General features: G+C 44.3%; 4 protein-coding genes across 5 annotated transcripts; 3 read left to right on the forward strand and 1 right to left on the reverse strand.

Moving 5' to 3' along the window:
• The first annotated feature begins 101 nt into the window (after positions 1 to 101).
• LOC101768352 (pyruvate kinase, cytosolic isozyme) lies at positions 102 to 4,564 on the forward strand. The gene is made up of 3 exons (XM_004960015.4): positions 102 to 581; positions 2,396 to 2,857; positions 3,404 to 4,564. Exons 1-3 carry the CDS (start codon positions 315 to 317, stop codon positions 4,214 to 4,216), a joined length of 1,542 nt encoding a protein of 513 aa, XP_004960072.1. The 5' UTR covers positions 102 to 314; the 3' UTR covers positions 4,217 to 4,564.
• Positions 4,565 to 4,841: 277 nt separating this feature from the next.
• On the forward strand, positions 4,842 to 8,494 carry LOC101768752. 2 transcript variants are annotated; one of them, XM_004960016.3, is made up of 10 exons: positions 4,842 to 5,204; positions 5,297 to 5,525; positions 5,613 to 5,699; positions 5,820 to 5,989; positions 6,081 to 6,223; positions 6,317 to 6,497; positions 6,599 to 7,202; positions 7,412 to 7,524; positions 7,664 to 7,907; positions 7,993 to 8,494. In XM_004960016.3, the coding sequence occupies exons 1-10, from the start codon at positions 5,038 to 5,040 to the stop codon at positions 8,236 to 8,238; spliced, it is 2,184 nt and encodes a 727-aa protein (XP_004960073.1). In that variant the 5' UTR covers positions 4,842 to 5,037; the 3' UTR covers positions 8,239 to 8,494. The 2 variants fall into 2 exon arrangements, with proteins under 2 accessions (XP_004960073.1, XP_014660381.2); XM_014804895.2 differs by having other exon boundaries at positions 6,602 to 7,202.
• A 1,136-nt stretch (positions 8,495 to 9,630) lies between these two features.
• Positions 9,631 to 10,717, forward strand: LOC101769159 (NDR1/HIN1-like protein 6). Its single transcript, XM_004960017.2, has one exon. The coding sequence runs from the start codon at positions 9,769 to 9,771 to the stop codon at positions 10,519 to 10,521; it is 753 nt and encodes a 250-aa protein (XP_004960074.1). The 5' UTR covers positions 9,631 to 9,768; the 3' UTR covers positions 10,522 to 10,717.
• Positions 10,718 to 13,294: 2,577 nt separating this feature from the next.
• Positions 13,295 to 14,872, reverse strand: LOC101769570 (DNA damage-repair/toleration protein DRT100). Its single transcript, XM_004960018.2, has one exon. The coding sequence runs from the start codon at positions 14,870 to 14,872 to the stop codon at positions 13,295 to 13,297; it is 1,578 nt and encodes a 525-aa protein (XP_004960075.1).
• Positions 14,873 to 26,339: the final 11,467 nt, after the last annotated feature.

Raw genomic sequence — 26,339 nt, forward strand, 5'->3', positions numbered from 1 at the left:
TGTCTGTGGACCACCACTCCCACTAACAAAATAAAAGATCCAATTACGCCAGTGGTGACCACGTGTCCACCCGCGGTCTCATCACCCCTTCCCTCCTCTGCCCTCTGCAGGCGTCCACCTCCGCTCGTCGGCCTCGCCCACGGAATCGCAAAATTCCCCATTCCTCCCCACCCATTCTATAAAACTCCGCCACCAAATCTCACACCACATCTCGCTCCTCTCGCCGCTCACCACCACCACCGCTCCCCCGTTCCGGATCGCCGCCGCCGCAGCAGCTCGGGAGGAGGAGACGAGAGATCCAGACAGCGCGCGCCATGGCGAACATCGACATGGCGGCGATCCTGGCGGACCTGGAGCGCGGCGGGCCCGACGCGCGGGTGCCCAAGACCAAGCTCGTCTGCACGCTCGGCCCGGCCTCCCGCGCCGTGCCCATGCTCGAGAAGCTGCTCCGCGCCGGCATGAACGTCGCGCGCTTCAACTTCTCCCACGGCACCCACGAGTACCACCAGGAGACGCTCGACAACCTCCGCCAGGCCATGCACAACACCGGCATCCTCTGCGCCGTCATGCTCGACACCAAGGTCCCCCTTCTCACCCTCAGCTTGCTCTCTCTGTTGCTCTCCTGCTATTATCTACCTGCTTGAGTTGCATGTATTGGTGAACGCTGCTTCGCTGGGTTGGTTGGATCGGGGCAGGCAGGGGTTGCTTTTTGTCTGCCACCGGAGGATTTGAACCGGGATCTACTGATCTGTTGTGTAGGCGAGTTATATAGGTCGTTCAAAGGTAGTTAGAATGCTTCGAGGCTCTAGATTTGGCCTTATTACGTATTTCTGAAGTAGCGTGTTGTCACGTATGTGAAAAGGAAGTGTTACCTCTTATTCGTTAAAGTTGTTTCAGATTTTGTTTGTCCATTAGCACTTTCAGTTGTGTGTGCAGAGTGTACTCAGTGTTGCTGCCTGCTTTAGAGTTAGACGATGAAGATTGCTAGACTTTAAGTCAAGTGTTTCAAGTCACGGATGTTTTGATCTCAATGGTGTTGGTAGGAAGTTTAGATCTTCCTCTTAAGTTAATTAGTGCATGCTACATATATGATTAGGCCATATATAATAATGTGAAACTATAGCATGCTTCTGGTAGCTGTTTCCTTAAACAACAGTGTACTGACTTTTGACATCGGGCAGAATGGTGCCAATGGTTAGATTTGCGTGTGGCTCTCAATTTGCCCTGTTGCTCAATGCTCATGCTTGTGCCTCGAATTCTCCATGTGAAATAGAAGCTGTACATCTTTTGGGTTGAAGCTAGTTTCGAGATTTTGTCTGTTTGTTGTTCAAGGGCCGGGAACTTTGTTGTATTTGAAATGTTTTGACTGCTTATGGAGTTGATATGCAATGGAATTCAAAGGTTTTTATTCTTTGATTTCTTGACATTTGCTGCTTCTTATCAAAATGCTTTCTGATAAAGGTACAACACTTCATGTTGGTTCAAGTTAGTTTCAGATTTTTTTCATTATGTTCAAGCCTGTAAGTTACTTTGTCCATTGGTACTTTTGGCTGTGTGTTAAACTTCCCAGAGTTTACTTCAAATTTGGTGGGTATTGAGTAGTTTGGCTGCTGCGGGAGTTAGATATGAAGAGCTCATTTTCTCTCTACACGTTGAAGATTGGTTTATTGTAAATGTTTATGTCATGGACCTCAGCATTTTGCTCTCGATGGTTCCGGTAGGAGTTTCTTATATTATATTTTCATGTTAACTCCATTAATGCATGCTACATATGTGATTAACTATTGTAATAATGTACAAAACTGAAGTATGATAACAGTAGTTGCTTTCTTAAGTAACATTGTACTGACTTTTGACGGTTTGACAGAATAGTGCTGAAGAGTAGACTTGCCCCTGGCTCATATATTTGCCTTGTTGTGCAATGCTCACTCTTGTGTCTCCAATTCTCCATGTGAAACAGATACCGTGCATCTTGTTGGTTGAACATGGTTCCAAATTTTGTATGTTTGTTGTTCGAGTTGCTTTCTACACAAGTAAATGGTTCTTAGATTACTGTGTTATTTTTGGATTTGAGATGGTTTGGCTATTTCTGAGTGCACAATACCAAAGCATCTTGTCTCTCCAGATGTTCAGGATTGGTCGATTTACAGTTGCTGATTCAATTTCTTGATACAATAATCGATCTGTAACGTACTTCCAAGGGTTTTTGTTCCTTCAATTCTTGTCAGTTGCACTTTGATATGATTCTCTACTGATATAATGTAGCTGCACTTTGATGCTTATGTCTCATTTGGTCATTCCATGATATGTAGTGTAAATTCTGACTTTATTCTTGTTAATATGAAATTTAATATCATTATATGAAGTGTTTTGAATCTGTCTTCTGTTGCTGCAGGGTCCTGAGATCCGTACTGGATTTTTGAAGGACGGTAAACCAATTAAGCTAACCAAGGGTCAAGAACTCACTGTCACCACTGATTATGATATCAAGGGTGATGAGAATATGATCTCTATGAGTTACAAGAAACTACCTGTAGATGTGAAACCTGGAAATGTCATACTATGTGCAGATGGTACTATCTCTTTGACTGTCCTATCTTGCGATCCTGATTCTGGAACTGTGAGATGTAGGTGTGAGAACACTGCAATGCTCGGCGAAAGAAAGAACTGCAATTTGCCAGGCATTGTTGTTGATCTTCCTACACTGACTGAGAAGGATAAAGAGGACATTTTGGGATGGGGCGTTCCAAACGATATTGATATGATTGCTCTATCCTTTGTTCGTAAAGGATCAGATTTGGTGACTGTCAGGCAGCTTCTTGGGCAGCATGCCAAGCGCATTAAGTTGATGTCAAAGGTCTGTATATATTATCACTGTTGGGTTCTAGTAGCTATTTTTTCCCTTAAGTTGCTTAACTTCAATTTTTGTTGTGCTCAAGTCTTTTTTCCCTTTTTAGATATGGGTATTTGAGAGAGTGCTTTCTCATGCATTTAATATATTTATTGATGCACAATGAAACCATGCTTTGTGTTTCTATAAGGATCCCTTTTGGATTTCACCTTTTTAACTCTGAAACTGCTATAGGAACTCTTCTACATGCTTCCAATGCTTGTCTAGACTACAATTTTTCACAATATTTTTTACTTCACAGTTGGTTAGTGGAATGCAAAATATGTTACTTTCATCCTGCATTTCCACCTATTGTGTTCATCCTTTGTTGTGGTTCAGAACATATTTTGCTTATTTGCTGCACTATTACTTCAATTTTGGAACCTAGATGATTTCCTGCTATAGCTTGACATGATGATAATGTACATATAGAACTTCCTGTGATCATATTGGTTGTGCTCTCATGGATCTGGCTCTGATTTCTTTCATAATATGGTCATGTTGTACTGTCAGGTTGAAAACCAAGAGGGTGTTGTAAATTTTGATGAGATCTTGAGGGAGACTGATGCGTTTATGGTTGCTAGAGGTGATCTGGGAATGGAGATTCCAGTTGAGAAGATTTTCCTTGCTCAGAAGATGATGATCTACAAGTGCAACATTGCTGGCAAACCTGTGGTTACTGCTACCCAGATGCTTGAGTCTATGATCAAATCTCCAAGGCCAACTCGTGCTGAGGCCACTGATGTTGCAAATGCTGTTCTTGATGGGACTGACTGTGTCATGCTCAGTGGTGAGAGTGCTGCTGGAGCATACCCTGAGCTGGCTGTGAAGATCATGGCCCGTATCTGCATTGAGGCAGAATCTTCCCTGGACCATGATGGTGTTTTCAAGGCAATGATCAGGTCTGCACCCCTTCCAATGAGCCCACTCGAGTCTCTTGCATCATCTGCTGTGCGAACTGCCAACGTGGCCAAGGCTGCACTGATCGTCGTCTTGACTCGCGGTGGCACCACGGCCAAGCTTGTCGCAAAGTACCGTCCCAGGGTTCCAATCCTCTCCGTGGTTGTCCCTGTGCTGACTACTGATTCCTTCGACTGGACCATCAGCTCCGAGGGCCCGGCGAGGTACAGCCTGATCTACAGAGGCCTCATCCCTCTCCTTGCCGAGGGCTCTGCCAAGGCTACAGATTCAGAGTCGACAGAGGTGTTCCTGGAGGCTGCGCTGAAGTCTGCAGTACAGAAGCAGCTGTGCAAGCCTGGTGACTCCATCGTGGCTCTTCACCGAATCGGCGTGGCGTCTGTAATCAAGATCTGCATCGTGAAGTGATCATCAGAGTCGATTACTTGAATCCCAGGGTTCTCGAGTTCTCATCTCTGGGGTTCATGGAACAAAACTTCTACACCTGTTTTTACTACTGCATCTCCTGGAGACAATTAATTACCCTGGAAGCCTGCTGTGCGCAGGATGTTTTTGTTTGCATAGTTTTTGAAAGAGCTGGTAAATGAGGAGGGAGAGGACTCCATTATGTAGTGGTAATAAGATTTGTTGGTATCTACGTTTAAAAAGCGTTTCTCATGAACATGATGGAACGTGCCATGGATTCGCGTTGCATGTTCAGCACGAACATTGTGCAGCTGGTAAACGAGTTGTTTGAATTAGTGAGCTTTCAGAATAGATTTCAGGTTCCTGTCACCACTATTTCGACGGACTGCAAATCTGTCGACATATTTGCAAAGATACAAACTCCGAATAAACACATGCTAAAAACGCAACAAAAAAAATTAGATCTTTTCTCTTTTGCATGATTTGCATCAAAGATCAAACACAGAGTCACCGTTCTCTGTTTCTGAAGGGACATCCGGACAGCAACCTTGTATCAGTGGTCCTTGCTTTGCAGGCCAAGTTAAGTTAGTCGTGGATGGATATGTTCGCGACCTGCGCACTGCTCCCCAGTGGACGTCCGACCCTGGCGGAGCGGAGCGGAGAGAAGGAGCTCGCGCCTAACCGTCCGTCCCACGGAAAAGGGCAAAGGAAATGCAGCGCACCCCGTCAAATCCACGGCACGCCACGCAAACGCGCGATCCCTTCTTGCCTTAACCGGGCGGTGAGCACGACGATGCCTTCCTCCTGCGCGGCCGCCACCACGGATGGGTCTCCTTGAGGGGCTCTTTGGCGGCGACCGGCACAGCCACAGCAGGGGGAGGCCGAACAAGGCGAGCGGCAGCGCAGAGGCGGCCGCCATGGCGGCAGACGCGAACGGCGCCATCCCGCCCCTCTCGTCCGCCGCCGCCGCCGTTGTCCGCCGATGCGCCAGGTTCGTACGATCCGATGTTGCAGGCACGCCGTGACTCGGTTCTTAATCTTACGCCGGCAAATGTAAAGTAACGTCGCGTTCGGCCATGGCAGGATCGCCGGCGTGCCGGTGGATCAGCTGCTCCGGCGGTTCGACGCGGAGGAGCAGGCCGGCCAGCCGGTGGACTACGCCAGGAGCGTCGTGGAGTACTGCTCCTACGTTGCCCTTCGCGTGGAGACCAGGCGCCATGACCACCTCGGCGACATGGAGTTCCACTCGCTCACCTACGACATGATGCTCGCCTGGGAGGCGCCCGACGAGGAGACCGACGCCATGTTTCAGGTCAGATCGGCTCTTCCTCGCACCTCGCATGAACAAACCATGTAATTCAGATCAAACACTGATCAAGATTGGCTTTTCTCGATGCAGAGAACGGCTTTTAGTGTTCTCCGTGACGAGGATGACGATGACGGCGGATCCATTTTCTATTCAAGCCCAACGCAAATGGCCATTCAGGTCTTTCTTTCAATTGTTCTCCCTGTATATATATGTTCTTGTTCTTGATCAAGCCCTTCCATCAGATTCATGCTCTGCATTGCCTGATCTTCTTTTTTGTGTGGAACGACCATTGGCTAGGTCGATGGGAGGAGGACAGTTGGACCCGAGGCATTTGCCAAGATTGCTCCTGCCTGTCCTGCCATAGCACATCCCATCACCGCTCGTAACCTATTTGACGCGCTCACCAACTCAACCGGAGGACGGCTGCATTTCCTTATCTACCACAAGTACCTCAAAAAATTAGACCAGTATGTACATGCATCGACCATCATCATGTTCACATTGTTCAAGGCTGCATTCTCTGAATTGATAGCATTATTGTGTCATCTCTGATGCTAGGGTGCTCAGCTCTGCAAAAAGTATATCAGGGGGACACAGAGCTCCTGACCTTCAGCTCTCTGACGGCGAAGTAATCCTCGACATCTATGGTACTGCAACGACCAAGCCAGTTCTTCAGCATATCGGGACGTCCACATGGCCTGGTTAAGCACCCTCCTTATGGTAATTTTGATCGGTGCTGGTGAGTTGTGCTTCTTCACGAGATCCTTAATGTGTATGTGCTGCACATTCTGCAGGAAGGCTCACACTGACGAATCACGCACTCTACTTTGAGGCTATTGGTGTTGATTTCTCATATAGCGAGGCTGTTGTGTATGATCTGGCAAGGGACTCGAAGCAGTCAGTAAGACGTGAGTCCACTGGGCCATGGGGTGCCCACCTCTTTGACAAAGCCGTCATGTACAAGTCTAACTCAACGTGAGTAACAGCACAACAAGAAGGCTTACTTTTTTATTTAAATAGGATTAACTTTTACTACTCGTGAAGTACAGAGACTAACATATGTTTATTGCTGACAGAAGTGAACCCGTCTTCTTTGAATTCCCACAATTCAAAGGCCACACTCGCCGGGACTATTGGTTTGCAGTTATCAAAGAAGTGTTGCACGCACATAAGTTCATCAGGAAGTATAGGCTTGGTAGTTTCCAAAAGGCAGAGGCTCTCTCTGTGGCGACATTAGGGATTCTGAGGTACCGCACTGTAAAAGAGGGCTTCCACATACTGCCAGCACATTTTAAGACCACCCTTGCCTTCAACTTAGCAGAGAAACTACCCAAAGGGGACAAAATTTTGGAGGCAATGTACGTACAGCTCAAGCAGCATTGCCCAAAATTCAGAGGAAGCCAGGATTTTGGTCAGAGCAGTTCTGATGAATTGATGCTTGCTGACCCCTTCCCTCTTTCTGCGTATAGTATGGTGACGATGGGTTTGTTGACACTAAAAGAAGAGGACAATCCTGAGGAAAGGGATTTCGCAGTGCGAGATGTGCAGATTGGAGGAACTAGCTCAATGCAGATGGCTCTAGAGCGATCGGTTGGGTATTCGGGCAGAGTGGAAGCAGCAAGGGCCACGCTTGATCAGGTCAAAGTGGAAGACATAGACACTAATGTAGCTGTTCTAAAGGTATTGTTTTCCATTGCAAAGTAGCTCAATATCTTACTAATTCAGGTAACTCTAAGACTAAAACTGTGGCACATGGTGAAACCTAAACTTCCATTGAAGTGTAAATGACAAGTCAGATTTTTAGCATATTTCATCCATGTTGGTCACAATCTTACTTAATACTTGTTTTAAAGATTATTAATGTAATGACATTGGTTAACTCCCTCCAGGAACTACTATATCCTTTGATTGAAATAGGCAAAAGGTTGCTTGCTTTGGCCGAGTGGGAAGAGCCCTTTAAATCTTATGTCTTCTTGTTATGTTTCCTCTACATGGTATACAGGTATTGTTTCCTGATATGTAATTATATCATTTGTGATGCATTCAAAGTATTTTTAAAAATGGGTTAGGAAAAAGGTCTCTCCGCAAGTAGTTACAGAAGCTACACATTTTTTTAAGGAAATTGTTGTTCTTTAATGCAGTGGGTGGATCTGGTTTGTGTTTCCCGGATTTTTGCTTGGCTCTACTATCTTCATGCTATGGAACAAACATTATGGCAACATGCAGTCGATAGGAGCATTTGAGATCACAACGCCTCCTCCTCGAAGAACCGTGGAACAACTACTGGCTCTACAAGAGGCCATCTCGCAGCTGGAAGCACACGTGCAGGCTGGGAACATTTTTCTCCTTAAGCTCCGGTCCCTCATGTTTGCAGCATTTCCTCAGGTTCGTCATACCTTATGTTTTATTTGTAGCGATATAGTTTGCAACATTGCCACTCTAACTAGTGAAATTTGTTGGTTGAATTTAGAGCACCAACAAAGTTGCAGTTGCGCTGGTTGTTGCGGCTACGGCATTCACGTTCATGCCACTAAGAACCATCGTTCTGCTTATTCTTCTAGAAGTATACACGAGACAGATGCCAGTGAGGAAGAAGAGCAGCGAGAAACTAGTGAGAAGGTTAAGGGAGTGGTGGCTTCGGATTCCAGCTGCACCTGTGCAACTTCTAAAGCCGCAGGAAACCAGGAGATGGAGATCGAGGTTGAGATCAAGATGAGCAAGTGGAAAATGTTGGTTTGCTTTCTTACCCCATGATCTATGTACATTCTTCTGAGTAGTAGAAATGTTAGTATCATATGGTAAGGATGAAAGTTGAAATGAATGAAGGCTCTTGATGAATGTTGGGCCTGATTTTGACAAGTCGGAATAGACGAAGAACTGGTGTCTTATTCATTGTTGCAAAAAAAAAATTTTGGTTGAAATAACCACTACCAGTTGGGCAAAAATAAAGGATACATGAATCAAACACAAAATTGAGGTGTTAGCATTTCAATGCGAAACGATTGACTTTCGTTAAGACTTCAGATGTTGATATAGCATCTACTTTATTTTACATTAGTTGACTAAATGTATTTTAAGGCAACATGTAATTATGATCCAAAGTGGATTTGACGCTTTATTATAGCCTGATGAGGAGCAAAAACTGTTGATGCCAATATGCCATGGATGCTGATGCAGCACTGCAAAAGCAGCAGCATACACGGAGGAAGACATCGCCATTGACTGGTCAACTGCCGTCCACCTGTGCAGTCCAAGTGTCCAGCCCTCTCTGCCTGATGGGCCCCACCTCTCCCAGGCCTTTCAACACGTAGCCAGCCAGGTTCTAACGTTCTTGGGCTGCTGGGAGTTAGTTGGGTGAACCCTGCAGCAAGCGAGGAACGCGCGTACCGAGCGAATATGAAATGGGGAAAGTTTGCCGGCAACCGTTGATCACGTCACGGATGAAGGCTTTCTCGCTCCCGGATGCAGTCCCTCTGAACGTTCGACGCACTGGTCAACCCAGGCATGCTTGCCTGCAGGGATTAGGCATCTTCCAGAAAATTAAATTACTCGCTCTTTTCTTCCCCTGACACGACAGCGGTGAGCTCGGCATGACATGGTCGGGTCGGACTCGCCGTCGGCACACCGGCCGTCCGGCAACGCGTGATGCTCTCTGAACCGTACATGGAATGCTCTTGGTCTCGTGTCTCGACAGCGATCCCCCTGCCCGGCGGCGAACTGTCGACGATTGCAGGCCATTCAACACGACGGTCGGGCCGTGATCTCACCTGCATCTACGTGCAAAACGAATGGGGGATTTGCGTGTCGAACTGCGGCATGACAACGAAGAGCCTGGCCACATGAATTACCTGCTCTGGACAGCAGCGTGTTCACTGGAACGCGTGGTTCACCGGCGCACGGGATCGGTCAAAAACTTATCCCAGAAAAGACATGAGCATCACATGAGAACAGAGAGCCATGTGATCACTCACTCCTTCCAGGAAACACAAGAAAAGGAGAAGGGGGTAGAAGTCAATCACACGCGCCGCCATGGGCCATGGCGAGCCAAGTCAAGAACGTCCCCAATAATCCACTGTCTAGAAGCCAAGACAAACCAAGAAAAGACGACGCGAGGCATCGCATATAAACATGACCGAGTGCCGAGAGATGCTAACTTTTCACCAGACCAAACCAGAGCCTCCTGCCTAGCTCTTACCTTGCGTTCGTGCCGGCAACTCCTTCGGAGGCGTTCGTGAAGAGCGCAGACATGGGCGATTATCACAGGATCCACCCGGTGACGGTGGGCTCGCCGCCGCCGTCGGCGCCGCCGGAGCAGGCACGAGGCAAGAAACCCAGCCATGACCAGCTGCAGCTGCCGGTCACGGCGCCGGCGCCGGACGCGCCCGCGCCACTGCCCCCGCCGCGGCGCCGCAGGCGGCACAGCCGGTGCTGCCGGTGCGTGTGCTGGACCCTGCTCGCCGTCGTCATCCTCGTCGTTGCGCTCGGCGCCACGGCGGGCATCCTGTACCTCGTGTTCAGGCCCAAGATCCCAAACTTCAAGGTGGACCGGCTCACGGTCACCCGGTTCGACGTGAACCAGACGACGATGACGGTGACCGACGCGTTCGACGTCGACGTGACGGCCACCAACCCCAACAAGCGCATCGGCATCTACTACGACGGCGGCGAGGTCACCGCGTCCTTCAACGGCACGCAGATGTGCCGCGGCGACTTCCCCGCGCTGTACCAGGGCCACCGGACCACCGTGCGGCCACGCATCTCGCTCGCCGGGGAGACGAGGCTGGACAGTGAAGTCGTAGGGCAGCTACTGCAGCAACAGCAAGCCGGGTTTGTGCCACTGACGGTGAGTGCCCGCGTGCCGATCCGCATAAAATTTGGAGCCATCAAGCTATGGAAGATGACGGGGAAGGCTGATTGCAACTTGGTGGTTGATAATCTTCAGGCAGGCACTCAACTTCGCATCCGATCCAATAGTTGCAGTTTTAAGCTTAAGATCTAGACATTTTTACCCACCTTTAGAATTGTTCCTTACGCATGTACAGTGCATTAGCTAGTCATAAGATTACATCTCAGCAGAGATACACTTTCACAGCATTCTTTTTCGGCATGTGTATTCATTACCTGAGTAAAATAAGTTCCTATGTACATTTAAAATATTCCGTATTCGTTAATAAAAGGCAATATGCATTTATTGATGTTTTTGGTTTCCTTAACTTGCTATCACTCGATTTGTATGGAAACACATGTGCTGCTTAAATTGGGTATTTGTCTAGTGCGTACAAAATATGAGTTTTTCTCAAGAAAAATGAAGTCATGCTACAAACTAACGCTCCCTTTCAAATTCAAGTAGACAATGAGGTATCAGTGTTAAATTTCCTACTAAAAGGATCATTCATGATAAGGTTTCACATCTATCACTTGGATAAAAATGATTCTCGTTAGGCTAGCTATGTGATAGCTTTTTTTTTTTAAGGAACGGCTTCCCTGCTTTTATAAAAAAGCATAAAATGTTGTTATAGGTAGAGTGTGCTGGGACTTTTTAGGTTATTTCTTCGCAATTGGGCACTTTGTCCGGATTCTTTTTCTTCTTAACTACTTTTGCCTAACCTTATTGCATATAAAAATTGAGTTAAAAAGGGAGCACAAAAGAATATGTTTCTAGGAATAAAATATTTATTTGAAGAAGGTTGAGATCTTGCTATGTGGCAATAATGCGATAAGCCAATGACAAGGCACCTGCGTGAATCCAATCACAAGAACCTTTAGTTATTTTAAGGTGTTGGTTTAATAGTAAAAACGTGTGTCTCGATTTGTTGTTTTTACTCCATCATTTTTTTCTTCACCCCAAATTCCGAATATGAATTTTAGGCATTAGTACGAGAATTAACTAAAACCAAGGACGCACATAAAGCAACAATGTTTTCTTTCAAACAATGTCATACAATTGTTCCAAATCTCCGTTTTCCTTATAGACAAGATTGTTCAAGAAAAGTATATTGCATTGAAAAAGTGCATCCTAAAGCTACACTACTATAGAATATATTTCCATGAATAATGAAACTGTTTGTTCCTATAAATAACATAGTTTAGCATAGTCATATTATTATGTAGTTATAAGATTCACATCAATTAAATATTTTAAAGATACACATATATGAGTTTATTAAATATAAAATAGGATAAGGCCTTTATTTTTCAAGAATATCGTAATTCTATTTTTTGAATGAATAAAGCTCTCGTTGTATGAGTTTCTTTTATAGAGAACATTTGTAATTTTAATTTTCCAATATAAAAGGTTCTTACTCGCAATTCATTTTTACAATAGAAACATATGCAGTTTTAAGCTCAAGATCTAGGCATTTTTTGTCCATTTAGTTTATTCTTTTCCCTCAAATGTGTATACAACATTAGCTATCAATAAGATTACATCTCCATTTGTATGGTAGAGATGTACAATTTCAACCCCATTTTTCTCGGCACGTGTATTCATCAGTTGAGTGTAATAAGTAGTAGATATGAAATAATTTATATATCTGTTAATAAAGCATATTGTTATCTAGAAGTTTATTTTATCTTTCTTAAATTACTAAAATAGATTTGTACAGAAATTAATTTATTTTCAATGGATTTATATTTTTTATTTACATAATGGATACAAATTAAGCATGATTTAAGGGAAAAAAATAAGTCATGTTACAAACAAAAACTCCTTTTTTTTACCAAGTTTAATAGATAATAGAATATTGTTGTAAAATTTCCTACAATAAGTCACATGTGCATAAAGACAGTAATGAGTGCATGATTATATTTCACGTATATATCAAGGGGTTAAACAAGGCATAAAGGTCATGTTTATATTTTTTTCTTTGCATTTGTGTACATTGTTCCTAGCTAGCTCTTTTTCTTCTTAACTACTTTTGTTCCAATCTTATCTCATATCAAATGAAGCACAAGCAACACGTTTCTAGCAATAAAATAATTTATATGAAAGAGAGTTGAGATCTTGCTAGATGGCAATGATGCAATAGGCCAATGACGAGGTGCTTACATGAATCCAATCACAAGCCTTATATTGATAAGCCATCACAAGTTGAATACATGTTATATAGAGATGACAAATGAGAGCCATAGTTATTTTTGAGACTTTATCTAACAATAAAAACTTAGGTTTATGAACTCTAAAAATAAAAACTTAGGTTTACAATTTTGTTCCTTGGATTTTTCACCAACCCTAATTCAAAATACAAATTTTAGATTTGTGTGTGAGAACCAATAATTAAAGCATTATATGAAAGTGGCTATATATTCCCCTCATATAGCATCATATTTTTTTTTCTATTTTTCTCTCTAAATCATAAAATCATTTGTTCCTATAAACAATATAGTTTTAGCATAGGCATATTATTATGTAGTTAAAAATCACATCAATTAAATATTTTAAAGGCATGCATATAGGAGATTATTAATACAAAATAGGATACAACATTGATTCCCAAGAATGTCATGATTCTACTTTTGAATGAATAAATCACTAGTTCTGTGAATTTCATTTATAGAAAACATTTATAGTTCCCATTCTCCAATATGAAAGGCTCTTATTCGCAATTCATTTTTACAATAGAAACAAATTTGCATAGTAGATACAAATAGAGATACTCTAAAGTCTAAATTGAATTAACAGTCCAACAATATTGTTAACGGCACACCCTTACTACCAACTACGGATAACATTTCTTTTGGCTCGTCACCCTACATCTTGATACCCTGTGCTGTCATATCTTCCTGCACGGGGGTAACGGCTTACCGCATAGGCACAGGTTGTGCGCATACGCGGCCGCATGGAACAAATTGAATGGCTTAACCTGCGGTATCTGCCCACACAATTTGTTGCGTCTAAAGCTCGCATGTCGCACACTTGTGAGTCTTGTGAAGTTGTCTGGTATCCTCCCGACGAGCGCGTTGCTGGACAAGTCCAACCATTGCAAGTGCACCATCTCTGCCATGGATGCAGGGATGATGCCCCTGACTCGGTTCCTGGATATGTCTAGCCTCTCCAGGTTGCTCAGTTTCGAGATCGAGATCGGTATCTGGCCGCCGATGGCGTTGCTTGAGATGTCAAGCCACTTCAGCCCTGCGCCTCGCGCGAAGTCGGGTAGGGCACCAGTGATTCTGTTCTCTGACAGGTCCAAGTGCTCTAGCTTTTGGGGAAGAACAATCTGTGAAGGATTGTTGGAATGCTTGACATCATTAATTGCTGTCGATAAGCTTCTGAAGAATTGATCGATGTCGCCTATGAGATGGTTGTGGGATAGGTCCATGGATACCAAAGAAGGCAGAGCATTGCGGATGCCGGTGGGAAGTGGACCAGAAAGTCCGTTTCTTGACAGGTTCATGTACCATAGTTTCTGCAGGCCTAGGAATGATGCCGGAATGGAGCCTACAAACATGTTGTCATCCATAGCCAAAGAATTCAGAGACCGGAGGCTGCCCATCTGGGGTGGAATCTGGCCACCAAGCTTGTTATGGCTCAGCGACAAGTCTGTCAGGCTGTGCAAGGTGCAGAGTGAAGCCGGTATCTCACCGGAAAAGCTGTTGTTGCTGAGATCAAGCAAGGCGAGGTTCTTGAACTGACCGATAAACCCGGGCACGGCACCAGACAAGAGGTTGTTGCTCATATCAAGGTACGCCAGCCTCGAAAGATTCTTGTAGCTCGGAGGCACGGCGCCGGAGAGGCTGTTCCGGGCGACGTTGATCTGCTCCAAGCCGGAGACGGCCCCGAGCTCCGGCGGCAGCTGCCCGTCGAGGCGGTTGCCGGCGAGCGACAGGTACTGGAGGGAGCCCAGCTTGCCGAGGCTCCCCGGGATGGCCCCGGCGAGCATGTTGCCCTCAAGGTAGAGCTCCCTGAGGCGCGTCAGCCGCGACATGGCCGCCGGGATGGCGCCGCCGATCCTGCCCATGTCGCGGATCACCAAGGCCTGCAGGAACTCGAGGCCGGCGAGGGACGGGGACAGGGCTCCCTGCATGTAGTGGCGCGACTTGGGCGGCGGCGCCTCCAGCTGCAGCGCCACGACCCTCCCCGTGGCGGCGTCGCAGGTCACGCCCTCCCATGCGCCGCAGCAGTCGTTCCCGGCCCACGTGGCAAGGATGCCCGTGGTGTCCGCGGCGACGCCGGCCTTGAAGCCGAGCAGCGCGGCCCGGTCCGCCGGCGAGCACGGCGGGGACGGCCTGTCGTCGTCGTGCCCCGCCGCGCCGACGGCTTCGGTATCATTTGCCGCATGGACCGCGGAGCGCGTCGGCAGGGCGACAAGGAGAATGGCAAGAACACGCAGGAGCCTTGCAGAAAGCTGCATTGCTCAAGTAAGCAATCTCTCTGTCTGATCGAGCCGATGTGGTTGTGTAAGTACTCTACTGCACTAGCACTATGATATCACTGGAGGAATGGTGTGATCGATCTGTGATCATCAAGAGCATGGGTCAGAAGGAAAGGAGATGGATGGCTCGTGGCCGTGGCTTAACGTGGGGAACACGAGTGTATGATGGTGTGATCGTGGGGGAGATGCGAGTGCGATCTGCGACGCCGCGCGAGTATTTATAGCGCGCGACGTCGTGCCGCGGCGACGCCGAGGACGACGAGGAGGAGCCTCGCGGGCATTCACTGTGCTCATGCGTTGGGGCTTCTCGTGGGAGCTAGGCGAAGTTACTGCGACTCTGGAGCGTTTGGGGGGCCCTCGAATCCACCGACCTCGCCGGCGCCGGCCGGGGGGCAACGGCGTGAGCTGCCGATGGAACTCGATGGGAGTTACGCGCCGACATGGGCGTGACGGGCGTGAGGAGCAAAAGGCTCTTGATGATGGCTACAAAGAGGAGGGAGCACTTGATCGATGCGCAGGCTAGCTGCTGCCGGGTTCGGTTGACTAGTACGTTGCACGCACGCATCGGTGATGAATGGAAAAATTGGTCTCATGGCATGTTTTTCGAAATACCATACAAAGTTTGCCGCTCCGTAAAATAGCATTGAAAGAATGCAACGTCACCTGAAAATAGTATTCTGTCACGTTCAGATCAAACGTCGTCTTCGTCAACCTCCTCCCCCTTCTCCTTTGCTGAGGCGACAGGCAAGCGCGCTGCTCCACCCCAACCCTGCCGCCTCGCCATCCTGCGCCAGCGAGCTCTTCGCCGGCGGTGTCCTCCTCCTGCTCCCCGTCTTGCCCCGAAGCCCGGCCTGGTCGGGTGACCTGGAGGAGAAGCTTGTCGCCCGCCCTTGCCGTCGCCTCCCTGTGCGACGCCCCAGCTCGGACTCACCAATGGAGGAGAGGGGAGCTGAGGGAGCTGAGGTGGAAGAGGAGATGCTTGGCGTGGTGAGGCGCCGGAGGGGGCGCTCCTGGAGCTACCTTTAAGCCAACTGTTTTATCCAAACTGTCTAAAGACCTCAGTAATGAGGACTAGAAAGAAAACAAAAGGGAAAGAAATGTCAAATAGCAAAACAAGCAGAGGCCAGCAAGTGTATCAACTGGAACCCTGATAGATAAAAAAAGATGTATCCTGATCCTCAAAAAGACAAAAAAAAGACAAAAAAAAGTATGGCATATCCTTCTGATATCGCTTTGGTTTTTTTCTCAACCAAGAAGAGCAAAACTAATACTAAACAATAAGATACCAGAACTATGAGAAAACCCATAGTTCAAATCATGTCTCAACCACCGAATTCAGAACACAATAACACATACAGAAACATTCAGACTAACCCATAGACTCGAGATGCGTAACCAAAACACATACTCTAGAAAGAAATGTAGATCCTATCTCATTCAGTAATCATTCCGTCCAACCAGCTAATGATAAAATGCCAAACTTGGTAGAAATGGTCCCTACATCCAAACTTAAATGTCTCACATATGGCAACCTTTAGACCAAACTCGAGGTTCATACTGCAAAAAGAATAATGAAGATGTAATACAGATATTATGTCATTCCATAGAACCCAAATCATTGCATCCAGCAGCAATCTTCCATTTTTCTTTATAATTTATATGTGACCTACAGCTAAGAGAACCCTCAATAAGTTGGAATAGGACATGCCTGCAAGCATAATTTGATCTAGATAGCACAAAAATTATTCTACAACGTGAAACTGTTTCTCCGCTTTAACAAATCCCAAAGCATATAACAGATTTTATTTTGATCGAACTGGAAGGGGAGACCCCTAACTTTTTTATTATATATAAGAGAATTATATGTAAGGGAACACAAGGACTTCAAGTCGAAAAGGGGGAAATGAGCTCAATTCTAAAATTACTCAACCAATTTTCTAGTGACAACTTAATCACAGGCTTTGCTGTAATTATCCCATGCTAACCTCTTTTACTCAATTAATGATCCCTCATTACAGTTTCATATTCCCCATATCCCAATTTTACATTTGGGACTTTCAAAAATTCCCTCTTGTAGCAAATTATTAATAATTGTCCTTGGTGATATAGATCCCCTTCTAACTTTCCACAATATATCATTTGATGATTTCAACTCCTATCCATAAAGAAGTTGAACCAGGTTTGTAAATTAAAATTGAAGCTCATATGCCACATAAAGAAAGCATTTTGAAGCATTTTAAAAATCAAGGGATTGAAGAATTTTTGTATCTTTTTTAAGCTTTCTACGGGAAGCATTTTGATTTAAACTGCAACATAAGGTATACTTATTGGAAAGATATTTCTATTTTCGTAGGCTTTACAGGCAGCTCCGGGTCGTGGGAGTTCGTAGTGGAGCGGGTTATCACATCTCCTTGCAAAATTTCTAAAAAAAATCACTTGTGGATTTGTTTCTAAAAAAAGTTATGGATCTTTCTCTGCGTGCAATGCCATTGTCGGACATATTCTCACTCAATATCAAGCTAATAACATGCCCTGATACTCACTCATGCTCCATGGTGACTTACTAATCCGGAATAGAACTTTTCCGTCCTAGACTGACTAGAATATAAGCTTTTAAGAATAAAAAAGAAGTGTGCAAGCGGGGATTTTTTGCGAAAGAGGCGACATACCGAGCGAATACTAGTACGAGCCGGTGTGGCTTTGCGAGAACAGAGAGTAGGGTACCTACCACTCTCAGATCGTCTTGCCAATGCCGATCTTTACACTTTGCTCTCCCTGATTTTTTGCTCCTGTGGTACCCAGCTGAATGGCTAGATTTTTCACACGTGCAAGTCGTCGGAAAGAGCTGAAGCATTGGATATTTGGGGTGTGATTTACAACCTTCTCGGCCCACTTCACTCGTCAGGCCTTGGGCCACAGCTTCTCCATTGTGCTTCCGCGCTCAAGTCAACAGGCCGACAAAGAACCACAGATTGCTGTAACAAGTTAATATAAATTACATGCTCTAAAAAAAAGTTGATATAAATTACAGGGAGATGTACTGCATACACCATGCAGACGCAATACAATTTTTGCATGAGCTCTGCAAGTGTTTCCCCGACTTCCCGTAGGATACAATGAGATGATTGTTTCCTTTCCTATCAAGTCTAACCAATTCTATTTCTCTATCTTTCCCAGTGAAGCCTCTTATAAGTTTGAGGCTTTCACATAACTAAGCCTAACATGCATGCACCTACTCCCATTGTTCTGGTTTTCAATTAAGTATGACCCAAAGTTGCAGTGCAGATAAGGTAATTAATCACTCACATTAGCACAAACATGTTTAGTAATCCAGATAATAAAAAGCATCACACCAGGTACCAAACTGAAGGGAACAGCTAGCTAGCGGTATCAGATTGTGACTTGATTATGCAGGCTTAGTATAACTCAGCATTATTCGTCCATCCTTCTGATGGTACGTTCCATTCAGTCACGTAAAATACATTGCACCACCGGCCATTCAGTTGCCTGGCTGTATTGCTGGGCCTCGCTCGCGCTACTACGTGGGCCTCCAAAATCAGCCGCAGAGACGCGTGGAACAACTCTGGGCGGTGTCGCACGCGCGGCTTCGTGCGGCACCGCCGCAGAGAATTTATTTCCTCGTATCTCATCCCTGCTCGCGTTGCTTTCGTTGGCGTGTTTCATGGGGTTTTCCGTCTCACCGTTGTAGCTACATTCCTATACGCCTTCTATTTTTTTTATTATTTTCTTTGGTAGGGTTTTGAGTTAGCATCATTCTTTTAAAAAAAAAGTAAACCAAAGGAAAATTGAAGGTATGAGAGTTGCACCTAAATTAATAGGGGGGAAAGAAAATGGTTGTAGTTAGCATTCACGTTGGTTGGATGAAAAGTTTAACATATGCCATGGACTAATTATAAGAAAAAGTCGTAGTTGGATTATACTGCAGATTTGATACTAGTGACTCTGGAGCAACTAGAGGAGTTTTGATTAATAACTATTCTTATGCCTAGTAGTTCGATTATTTGCTCAAAGGATTCGTAGTTCCGCACATTGTGTTAAACTATCATGCTGGTAAAGTGATAGCACAACTTGATTGCAGTATTAGTTTAGCTGATTACGTAACTAGTAATAATAAGGCAAACAGTGCAAAAACATGAGGAGCTGGTTGCGGTCTCTTTCTGTCCCAATAGTTGAAGTGAATGATCAATCAACTATGTGGATCGTCTTTAGTTTGTCAGGAAACATATCGTGTAACTTGTAATCTAGCTTTTGTGCAGACTGCTTAAGCTGATCGCAATTGTTTCATTTGAAATCCAATGTTTTCCTTTAATAGGATGCTGCATGTCCGGTTGTTCACTGTTCACTTGATGATTTGGTACTTACTTTTTGTGCTTCAGTGCCGTACATTTCCTCCATTTTTCTTTTCCAGCTAGCTAATCCTCTCCTCTATGAACCAATTGTCAGCACAAGAAATCAAGAATGGGAAAACGTGGCTTCATTGGTCAGCTGCAAGAGGATAAGAGTGATGACATGAGTGCTGCTGCTGGTTATGAGGAAGGCAGTGAGGAAGAAGAACCATACGGATGTGAATTCTATGGTGACGATGATGATGAGCCACCGGATGTGGAGCACTGCTCTGCCTGAAGACGAGGATGCTAATGATGATGAACCTTTCGAAGTGGAGCTTTGCAGTGATGAAGGAAGCAGCGAGTGTGGCTCATCTCGTCCAGAGTCTCACACCAATCTGTTTCCTGATGGCCACAATATTTGCAGGAAGCAGCTGTACGAGGCTGAGCCATGTCATGGTTTGATGGCCGATGAGGATAAATTTATTGAGAAGAAGTCCAATTATGTGCAACCTTTGAAACATGGAGAAAATAAGAAAGAACCGAAATAAATGATAAAGCACAGCACCTCTGTTCAGGAGGAGGTATCACTGGCCAAAGAAAAGGAACTAATACCGTTCAAAAATGGTTATCTGTCAAGTTTGTTGTTGATGTATCTTGTTATACATACAATATTGAAAGTTTTGCTGCTGCTACCATAGAGAAAAGGAAAGCTTAATCTGATGACCAGGATAAACACCTGTGTAACAGACAAGAACTCTCATCTTCTTCACCTCATGATGGGGGCAAGCTGAAAGAAGGGGATGACACTAATTTGTTTGTGGGTAACCTACCACTTTCCATGACTTCTCACAAGCTCATTGAGCTATTTCTACCATTTGGAAGAATTATTAGATCAGGAGTTGTGGATGATTGTTTCACTGGTTTGAGCAAGGGTGTTGAGAAATCGGTGCCCAACCCTTGACACCGACTCCCTAAAAGTGGCACCAAAGTGGTGTGACACCACTTATGTGAACCTTATACCCATACTACTCTGAGGAGATCTTCACAGCAATATCAACATGGTAGACCAACTCTCTGCAAGGGAACCCAAATCTTTTATTCACCTACTCACAACTTGATACAACACTCACTCTTACACTCTTTATGTGGCTATCCTACCATGCATGACACCACTACACTACATGGCAACCTTGTCATCTCTTCACCTATGGCTCACATGTCACTGTATGCCATGGTATGGCTAGGAGGGAGGGGAGCACCTCTATTTATAGGACCTCATGATCATTGTGGTGTTGCTATGTGGCAACTTTCACACTCTTCCATACAAAATATCCTAACTCTAGAACCCTCCTCATCGTTATCTAGTTTCTTATATTTCTACCATACTAAAATATCTAGTTTTAGAGTGTTCTACACTTCACCATAAAGCATGGCAACTATGGCTCATGCATTCTATTCAATTTTCTAAAACCTTCTTACCTTGTCATGATCTTGTCCTTATACATGGCAAAGTTAGTCTCTTGAGATCTCCACACTCTTCTAAAATATTCCAAGTATGCATTGCATATTTTAACAAAGGGATATGGCTTTGTGAAGTATTCTGATCCTCAATGTGCTGCTGAAGCAATCAAATGCATGAATGGATACATGGTCGAGGGAAAAATTTCCAGAGGTCAGAGTGGCTGAATCATTAGACTCCAATCCATCTGTTCATGTTGTACCAGAGACTGATCATAAGCCCACAAAACAAATGGACAGGAGTAATCTATATGTCCCTTGCAAATGAATACAAACAAATCGCTCAATCTCTTTGTACCTTATGGGCAAGTAACTAGTGCAAAGGTAGCCATGAATTACACGGTAGGAATAAGTAAAGTGCCAAATCACTACCACGCCACCATTGCTATACACATATGTATGTTAGTCAGTGATCAAAACAGCGAAAGAATTAGACCAAGCTTGTTTTCACTCGATAATACAATTGTCTGCAGTTCATAATGCACTTATCAATGTTAATATTAAATTAGTAACCATGCAGTAGCAACTAAAGTTATACATCTAATACATACTACTAAAGAAGGGGATCATGAAACTAATGTAGTAAAAATGATGGCTAATTGGTCATAAAAACCTCAGGCGGCGAGCAATGATTTTGTGTGCCAATCAATCAGCCAGACCCAACGTGGCAAGGGAGATGCTCAGAGTTTGAGTGAGCCCTTGCGGCTGATTTTGGAGGCCCACGTAGTAGCGCGAGCGAGACCCAGCAAAACAGCCCACGTCTGATCCATGAGACTCGTCACGCGCCTGACGTCCTATCTGATGCGTTATTCCTTGTGGCGAATGCTCGCTCGACCTATCGGTCCTGCGACGGCAGCGACTGAGGATGCTCCCACCGATCCTGCGGACGTTGCGGCGACTGCGGACGGCAGTGACTGCTCGTGCGAGTTGGTCCTGCGGACGGCAGCGACTGCTCGCGCTCCTGCCGCAGCGGCACCCTCGCCCTAGACACCGGTCGCGGCACCCCACCCCGATGGAGGATTATGCCGTTGGAGAATCGAGTGCAGCTTCTAGAAATATGGTGACGGTGATGGTGACGCCGTCCATGCTCCCAGAGGTGACAGTGATGCCACCAAATTTAACCATATCAGCTTCAGGGATTCCAGAAGTAGTGGCACCTCTTAATCAGGTAGATCAAAAGTAATAAAATGGAGTCGTCACATATCTTTCAATATGATAGTTTTATATTTTAATTACTATTTCATTGGATTGCAGGAGGGTAGTAATCATAATCAATCTGCGGTTGTATCTCAAGTTGGGCTGTCTTTCAAATAAGAGGATGATGCATATGAGATGTACAATGCATATGCCAGGACTATTGGTTTTAGTATAAGAAAGAGCACTACAAGGCATAGATCAGATGAAAGTATATATCAGAAGCACATAGTTTGCAGCAATCAAGGACAACAAGGTAAGCATTCATCACATGAGACTTCAAAAGAAAATGCTACTGCAAGGACAAATTGTAATGCTCGGGTTCAGTTTAGTATAAGTCGAGAGGGCATTTGAACAGTTCAAAAGGTTGTATTCAAGCATAATCACTATCTTGCTAGATCAAATAAGGTAAATAAGCTGAGGTCTCAAAGAAATATTACAGAGGCAGATAAACAACTAATTGCTCATATTCGAGGAGCTGGAATACAACCAGTCAAAGTGTATGAATTTTTTAAGCAATGGTACGGAGGAGTTGAGAATGTACCTTTCACGTAAATGAATTGCAATAATATGATTGGTCGTGAGTGGAAGAAATACATACCATCCAATGATGCACAAACACTACTAGAATATTTGAAGAATAAGCAATTAGAGGATCCTACATTTTTTTATGCCATACAAGTAGATGAGGAAGATGGTCGGATAGCCAATTTCTTTTGGGCAAATGGTCAAGCTATCATGGATTATGCATATTTTGGTGATGCAGTGTCATTTGACACAACATTTCAAACCAACAAATTTGAGATGCCTTTTGCACCACTTCTTGGAACCAACCATCACAAGCAAACACTTATATTTGGGGCTGCATTATTATATAATGAAATCATTGAATCATTTGTTTGGCTCTTTAAAACATTCCTAACAGCAATGTCGAACAAGCATCCTAGCACAATTTTCACGGATCAGTGTGCTGCCATGTCTGCTGCAATTAGAATTGTATTTCCTAATACGAGGCATTGTCTTTGTTTGTGGCATATTTTTCAAAATGCCGCAAAACATCTTAGTCATGTAATTGAGGACCATCCCCAGTTTCTTGCAAAATTTAAGAAATGTGTCTACCAAGAGAGTTCTGTGGCATACTTCAATGAGTCATGGCATGAATTGTTGATCAAATATAAACTTGAGAAGAACTTATGGTTGAATAACCTATACGCGTTGCGGGCGTATTGGGCTGCTGTCTTCTGTGACTCTTTTACTGCCGATATGACCTCAACCCAAAGGAGTGAAGGTATGAATAATGTTTTCAAGAAAAGGTTTCGAAGAAGACTCTCCCTTTCTGAGCTCATAGAAAAATGCGAGAAATGTGCTGCTAGTCTTCATGAGAACGAGTGAGATGCAGAATATAAATCACGATCCACTAACCCAATACTTTATATGCTGCATTTAGCAATGTTGAAGACTGCAGCTCAATCATATACAAGGAAGCTTTATTCAGATTTTGAGGAGCAATTTTCTTTCTCATGCAAACTATTACAATCTGAGGGGACAATCAGCACCTACAAGGTTACGCCTACCAAATTTCAAGATGAAGCAATATTTATCTTTAACTCTGAGGATATGACCGTATCATGTTCCTGCCGAAAGTATGAATGCATTGGTATGTATCACATTTCAAATTAATACTACTTCATACTATATATTGCTCAAATCTTTGTACCTATATTACAGGTATTTTGTGCAAACATGCTATCCGAGTCTTTACTATCAATGAGGTTTTTATCTTGCCATCTCAGTATATACTAAATAGATGGACAAAATATGCAAAAAGAGAGTTTTATTGTGAGAAGAGACAAATAATTGAAAATGAAAGTTCAAAAGCACAAGCAGCACATATCGCTCGAAAGGCGACATCTATTGCATTGAAGTGCTCAGTTTCAAAAGAGCTTCTTGATGACTTGGAGAGAAAAATTGATCAATTGGACTTGGAAGCAGATACTACACTGAACCAAAGACTTGGAAAATCTTGTGGAGTTTCCCAAAGTTGTAATGAATATGAGGTAAAGTATCTATTAGAGTTCTGAGGTGATAAAAGGTGCAAAGAAAAAAAGAGAAGATGTACTTGAGAAGAAGAAAGGGAAGAAAAAGAAAACTACTAAGAAAACAGGTACTGCGACCAATTAAAGCATATATTTTACCATCTCATATTTATATGTAGTAATATTTTTATATATATGTATTCTACAGGAAAAGGTTAAAATGATGCAAGCAGTGGATCTGATATTGCACCACCGGCCATGGTTGCTCCTTCAAACCAAGGAGCATATTTGTTTGCTCCTTCAACGCAAAGAGAATATATGGTTCCTCCTTCAGTCCAAGGAGGTTATATGGTTCCTCCAGTCTAAGCAGGATATATGGTTCCTCCAAGTTTTTTAGCTGGCCTTCATCAAGATGCATCTGCTGCCTGAAAATTACATTTTGATGAAGTGTCAAATCCGGAAAAATTTGAGTAGTAGTCATGCTTTTATAAATTTTGTAGACACCATAAAACTATATTGTTCCAATTACACTATTCAAACGATTCTGAACTTTTCACTAAGCCAGTAGCACAAACTATTTTATCTGAGATAGAAGATACAATTGCCATTCAGTTGCCGAATGCGTCATAGACAATGATAATCAGAAGCTGGCTCCAATCCTCCCGCTTCGTCCATCCTTCTGATAGTACGTTCCATTCAGTCTCATAAAATACATTGCACCACCGGCCATTCAGTTGCCTGTCTGTGTTGCTGGGCCTCGCTCGCGCTACTACGTGGGCCTCCAAAATCAGCCGCAACTAATCAGCCGCAGAGACGCGTGGAACAACTCTGGACGGTGTCGCACGCGCGGCTCCGTGTGGCATCACCGCAGAGAATTTATTTCCTCATGATAGCCAGCGTCAAGAGCCATCATGTTTCCCGTTAGCCTTGCAAGAGCACACGGCATTTTTGTGATCCCTTAATTAACAAATTGCAATAACCGACGAGTTTTGTTTGTGGAAACTTCAGTGCAGTAGCCACAGGAGTATCGAGCGAGGGAAAGATTTCGCCAAGCTAAGTGATGAGGACAAGCGTCAACTCCGGCAGGCGAGGTGGTCACATTGCATGTATGAGATCACAAAGATCACCATCGTCCCCATCAGGTTGGTCTAGAGTTTTATTGGTTCTTTCTTTCACGGGGTTTTCTTTTTAGTTTCTCGTCGATTTGGTGACGGCCTGCTAGCTCCAATAATTCCAAAAGTGGCGTCTGTGTGTGCCTCCCACCAGGAACATGGACACGCATTAGCTCTAGCCACTACAGCGACGGCCAGAATTAGTTCATTGTCGCGTTCCCCCTCTATTATTTCAGCATCCCTTGTAAGCACGCCTTCTCTTTTCATTTGTTTAAGCGATCCTTTCATCTCCTCCTAACCACATTTTGTCGTAAAGTTTAGTGCTGCTAATTGGGCAGGTTCAAATGTTGTTATCGCCCTAATCAATCTCTACTGCCACTGTGTAGTGGATGATGATACGCATGAATATGATCAGCCCAAGCAGAGGTCGGTGCTATAGTTAATGGTGCTTACAAATTGAGTCATACTATACATACATGTACAATTAGTCAAGTGGATATGCATAAGTATAGGTTCATACAGTACAAAACCAAAAGAGATTGTCATGTTTGTAGTTTCATACAGACCATCCCTGCTTTTCAGTTGAAAACATGGTGATCTCTCACTGCAGTCTATATATATAGAATAAGTGGACAGTCATTTTCTGCCGTACAAGATAGCAATATGAGTTACTACTTTCTAGTAGTGTGTAGTGTACATGTAGGCTTTTGGTGGCCGGGCATGCACGCATGCAGGTGATTGCAAATACTGCTAAAGAATTGCAGCACTAGTGACAAGGGAGCAAATCATACGCTAATCTTTCAGGAATGAACTGCCAACCTAGCGTTCAACACTTCAACTAACTCGAGCTACCATTTTTATTTATTTTTTTGGTTCTTCAGTGGCTGGTGAGCACGCCATTTTGAATTGGCCGCAAAGGGGATGGAAAGGGTTTTAAAGGACGAAAGGACAGCCGACTCAGATGTCATGTTTCACCCAATGACATGTGTTTGCACTGCGTGATCTCTCTCTCTCTTCCCCACTGCAAGTTGATGCAGCATTGGCATGTCTATTACTATAACCAAAAGAAGTCTGGCTTTCTAACTCATCCCACTCAGTGGCAAATAATAATGACATTGTAAAAGATTACAATGATTGTAACTTTCTCCATGCAATCAAGATGGTTATGCACTACGTGCAACGGTTTTTGTTTCTGGATGGTTGTTTATTTTGATAGTACTTGAAAGTTTTGCATGAT

Source organism: Setaria italica, chromosome III (assembly GCF_000263155.2).
Source record: "Setaria italica strain Yugu1 chromosome III, Setaria_italica_v2.0, whole genome shotgun sequence".
NCBI lineage: Eukaryota > Viridiplantae > Streptophyta > Magnoliopsida > Poales > Poaceae > Setaria > Setaria italica.

Bases quoted from the DNA above. Each gene is read 5' to 3' on its own strand.
- LOC101768352 (XM_004960015.4), top strand. From the start codon at position 315: ATGGCGAACATCGACATGGCGGCGATCCTGGCGGACCTGGAGCGCGGC. The intron at 582-2,395 runs GTCCCCCTTCTC...CTGTTGCTGCAG, and splicing joins CCGTCATGCTCGACACCAAG to GGTCCTGAGATCCGTACTGG. The intron at 2,858-3,403 runs GTCTGTATATAT...TTGTACTGTCAG, and splicing joins GCATTAAGTTGATGTCAAAG to GTTGAAAACCAAGAGGGTGT.
- LOC101768752 (XM_004960016.3), top strand. From the start codon at position 5,038: ATGGGTCTCCTTGAGGGGCTCTTTGGCGGCGACCGGCACAGCCACAGC. The intron at 5,526-5,612 runs GTCAGATCGGCT...TTCTCGATGCAG, and splicing joins AGACCGACGCCATGTTTCAG to AGAACGGCTTTTAGTGTTCT. The intron at 6,224-6,316 runs GTTAAGCACCCT...CACATTCTGCAG, and splicing joins CGGGACGTCCACATGGCCTG to GAAGGCTCACACTGACGAAT.
- LOC101769159 (XM_004960017.2), top strand. From the start codon at position 9,769: ATGGGCGATTATCACAGGATCCACCCGGTGACGGTGGGCTCGCCGCCG.
- LOC101769570 (XM_004960018.2), bottom strand. From the start codon at position 14,872: ATGCAGCTTTCTGCAAGGCTCCTGCGTGTTCTTGCCATTCTCCTTGTC.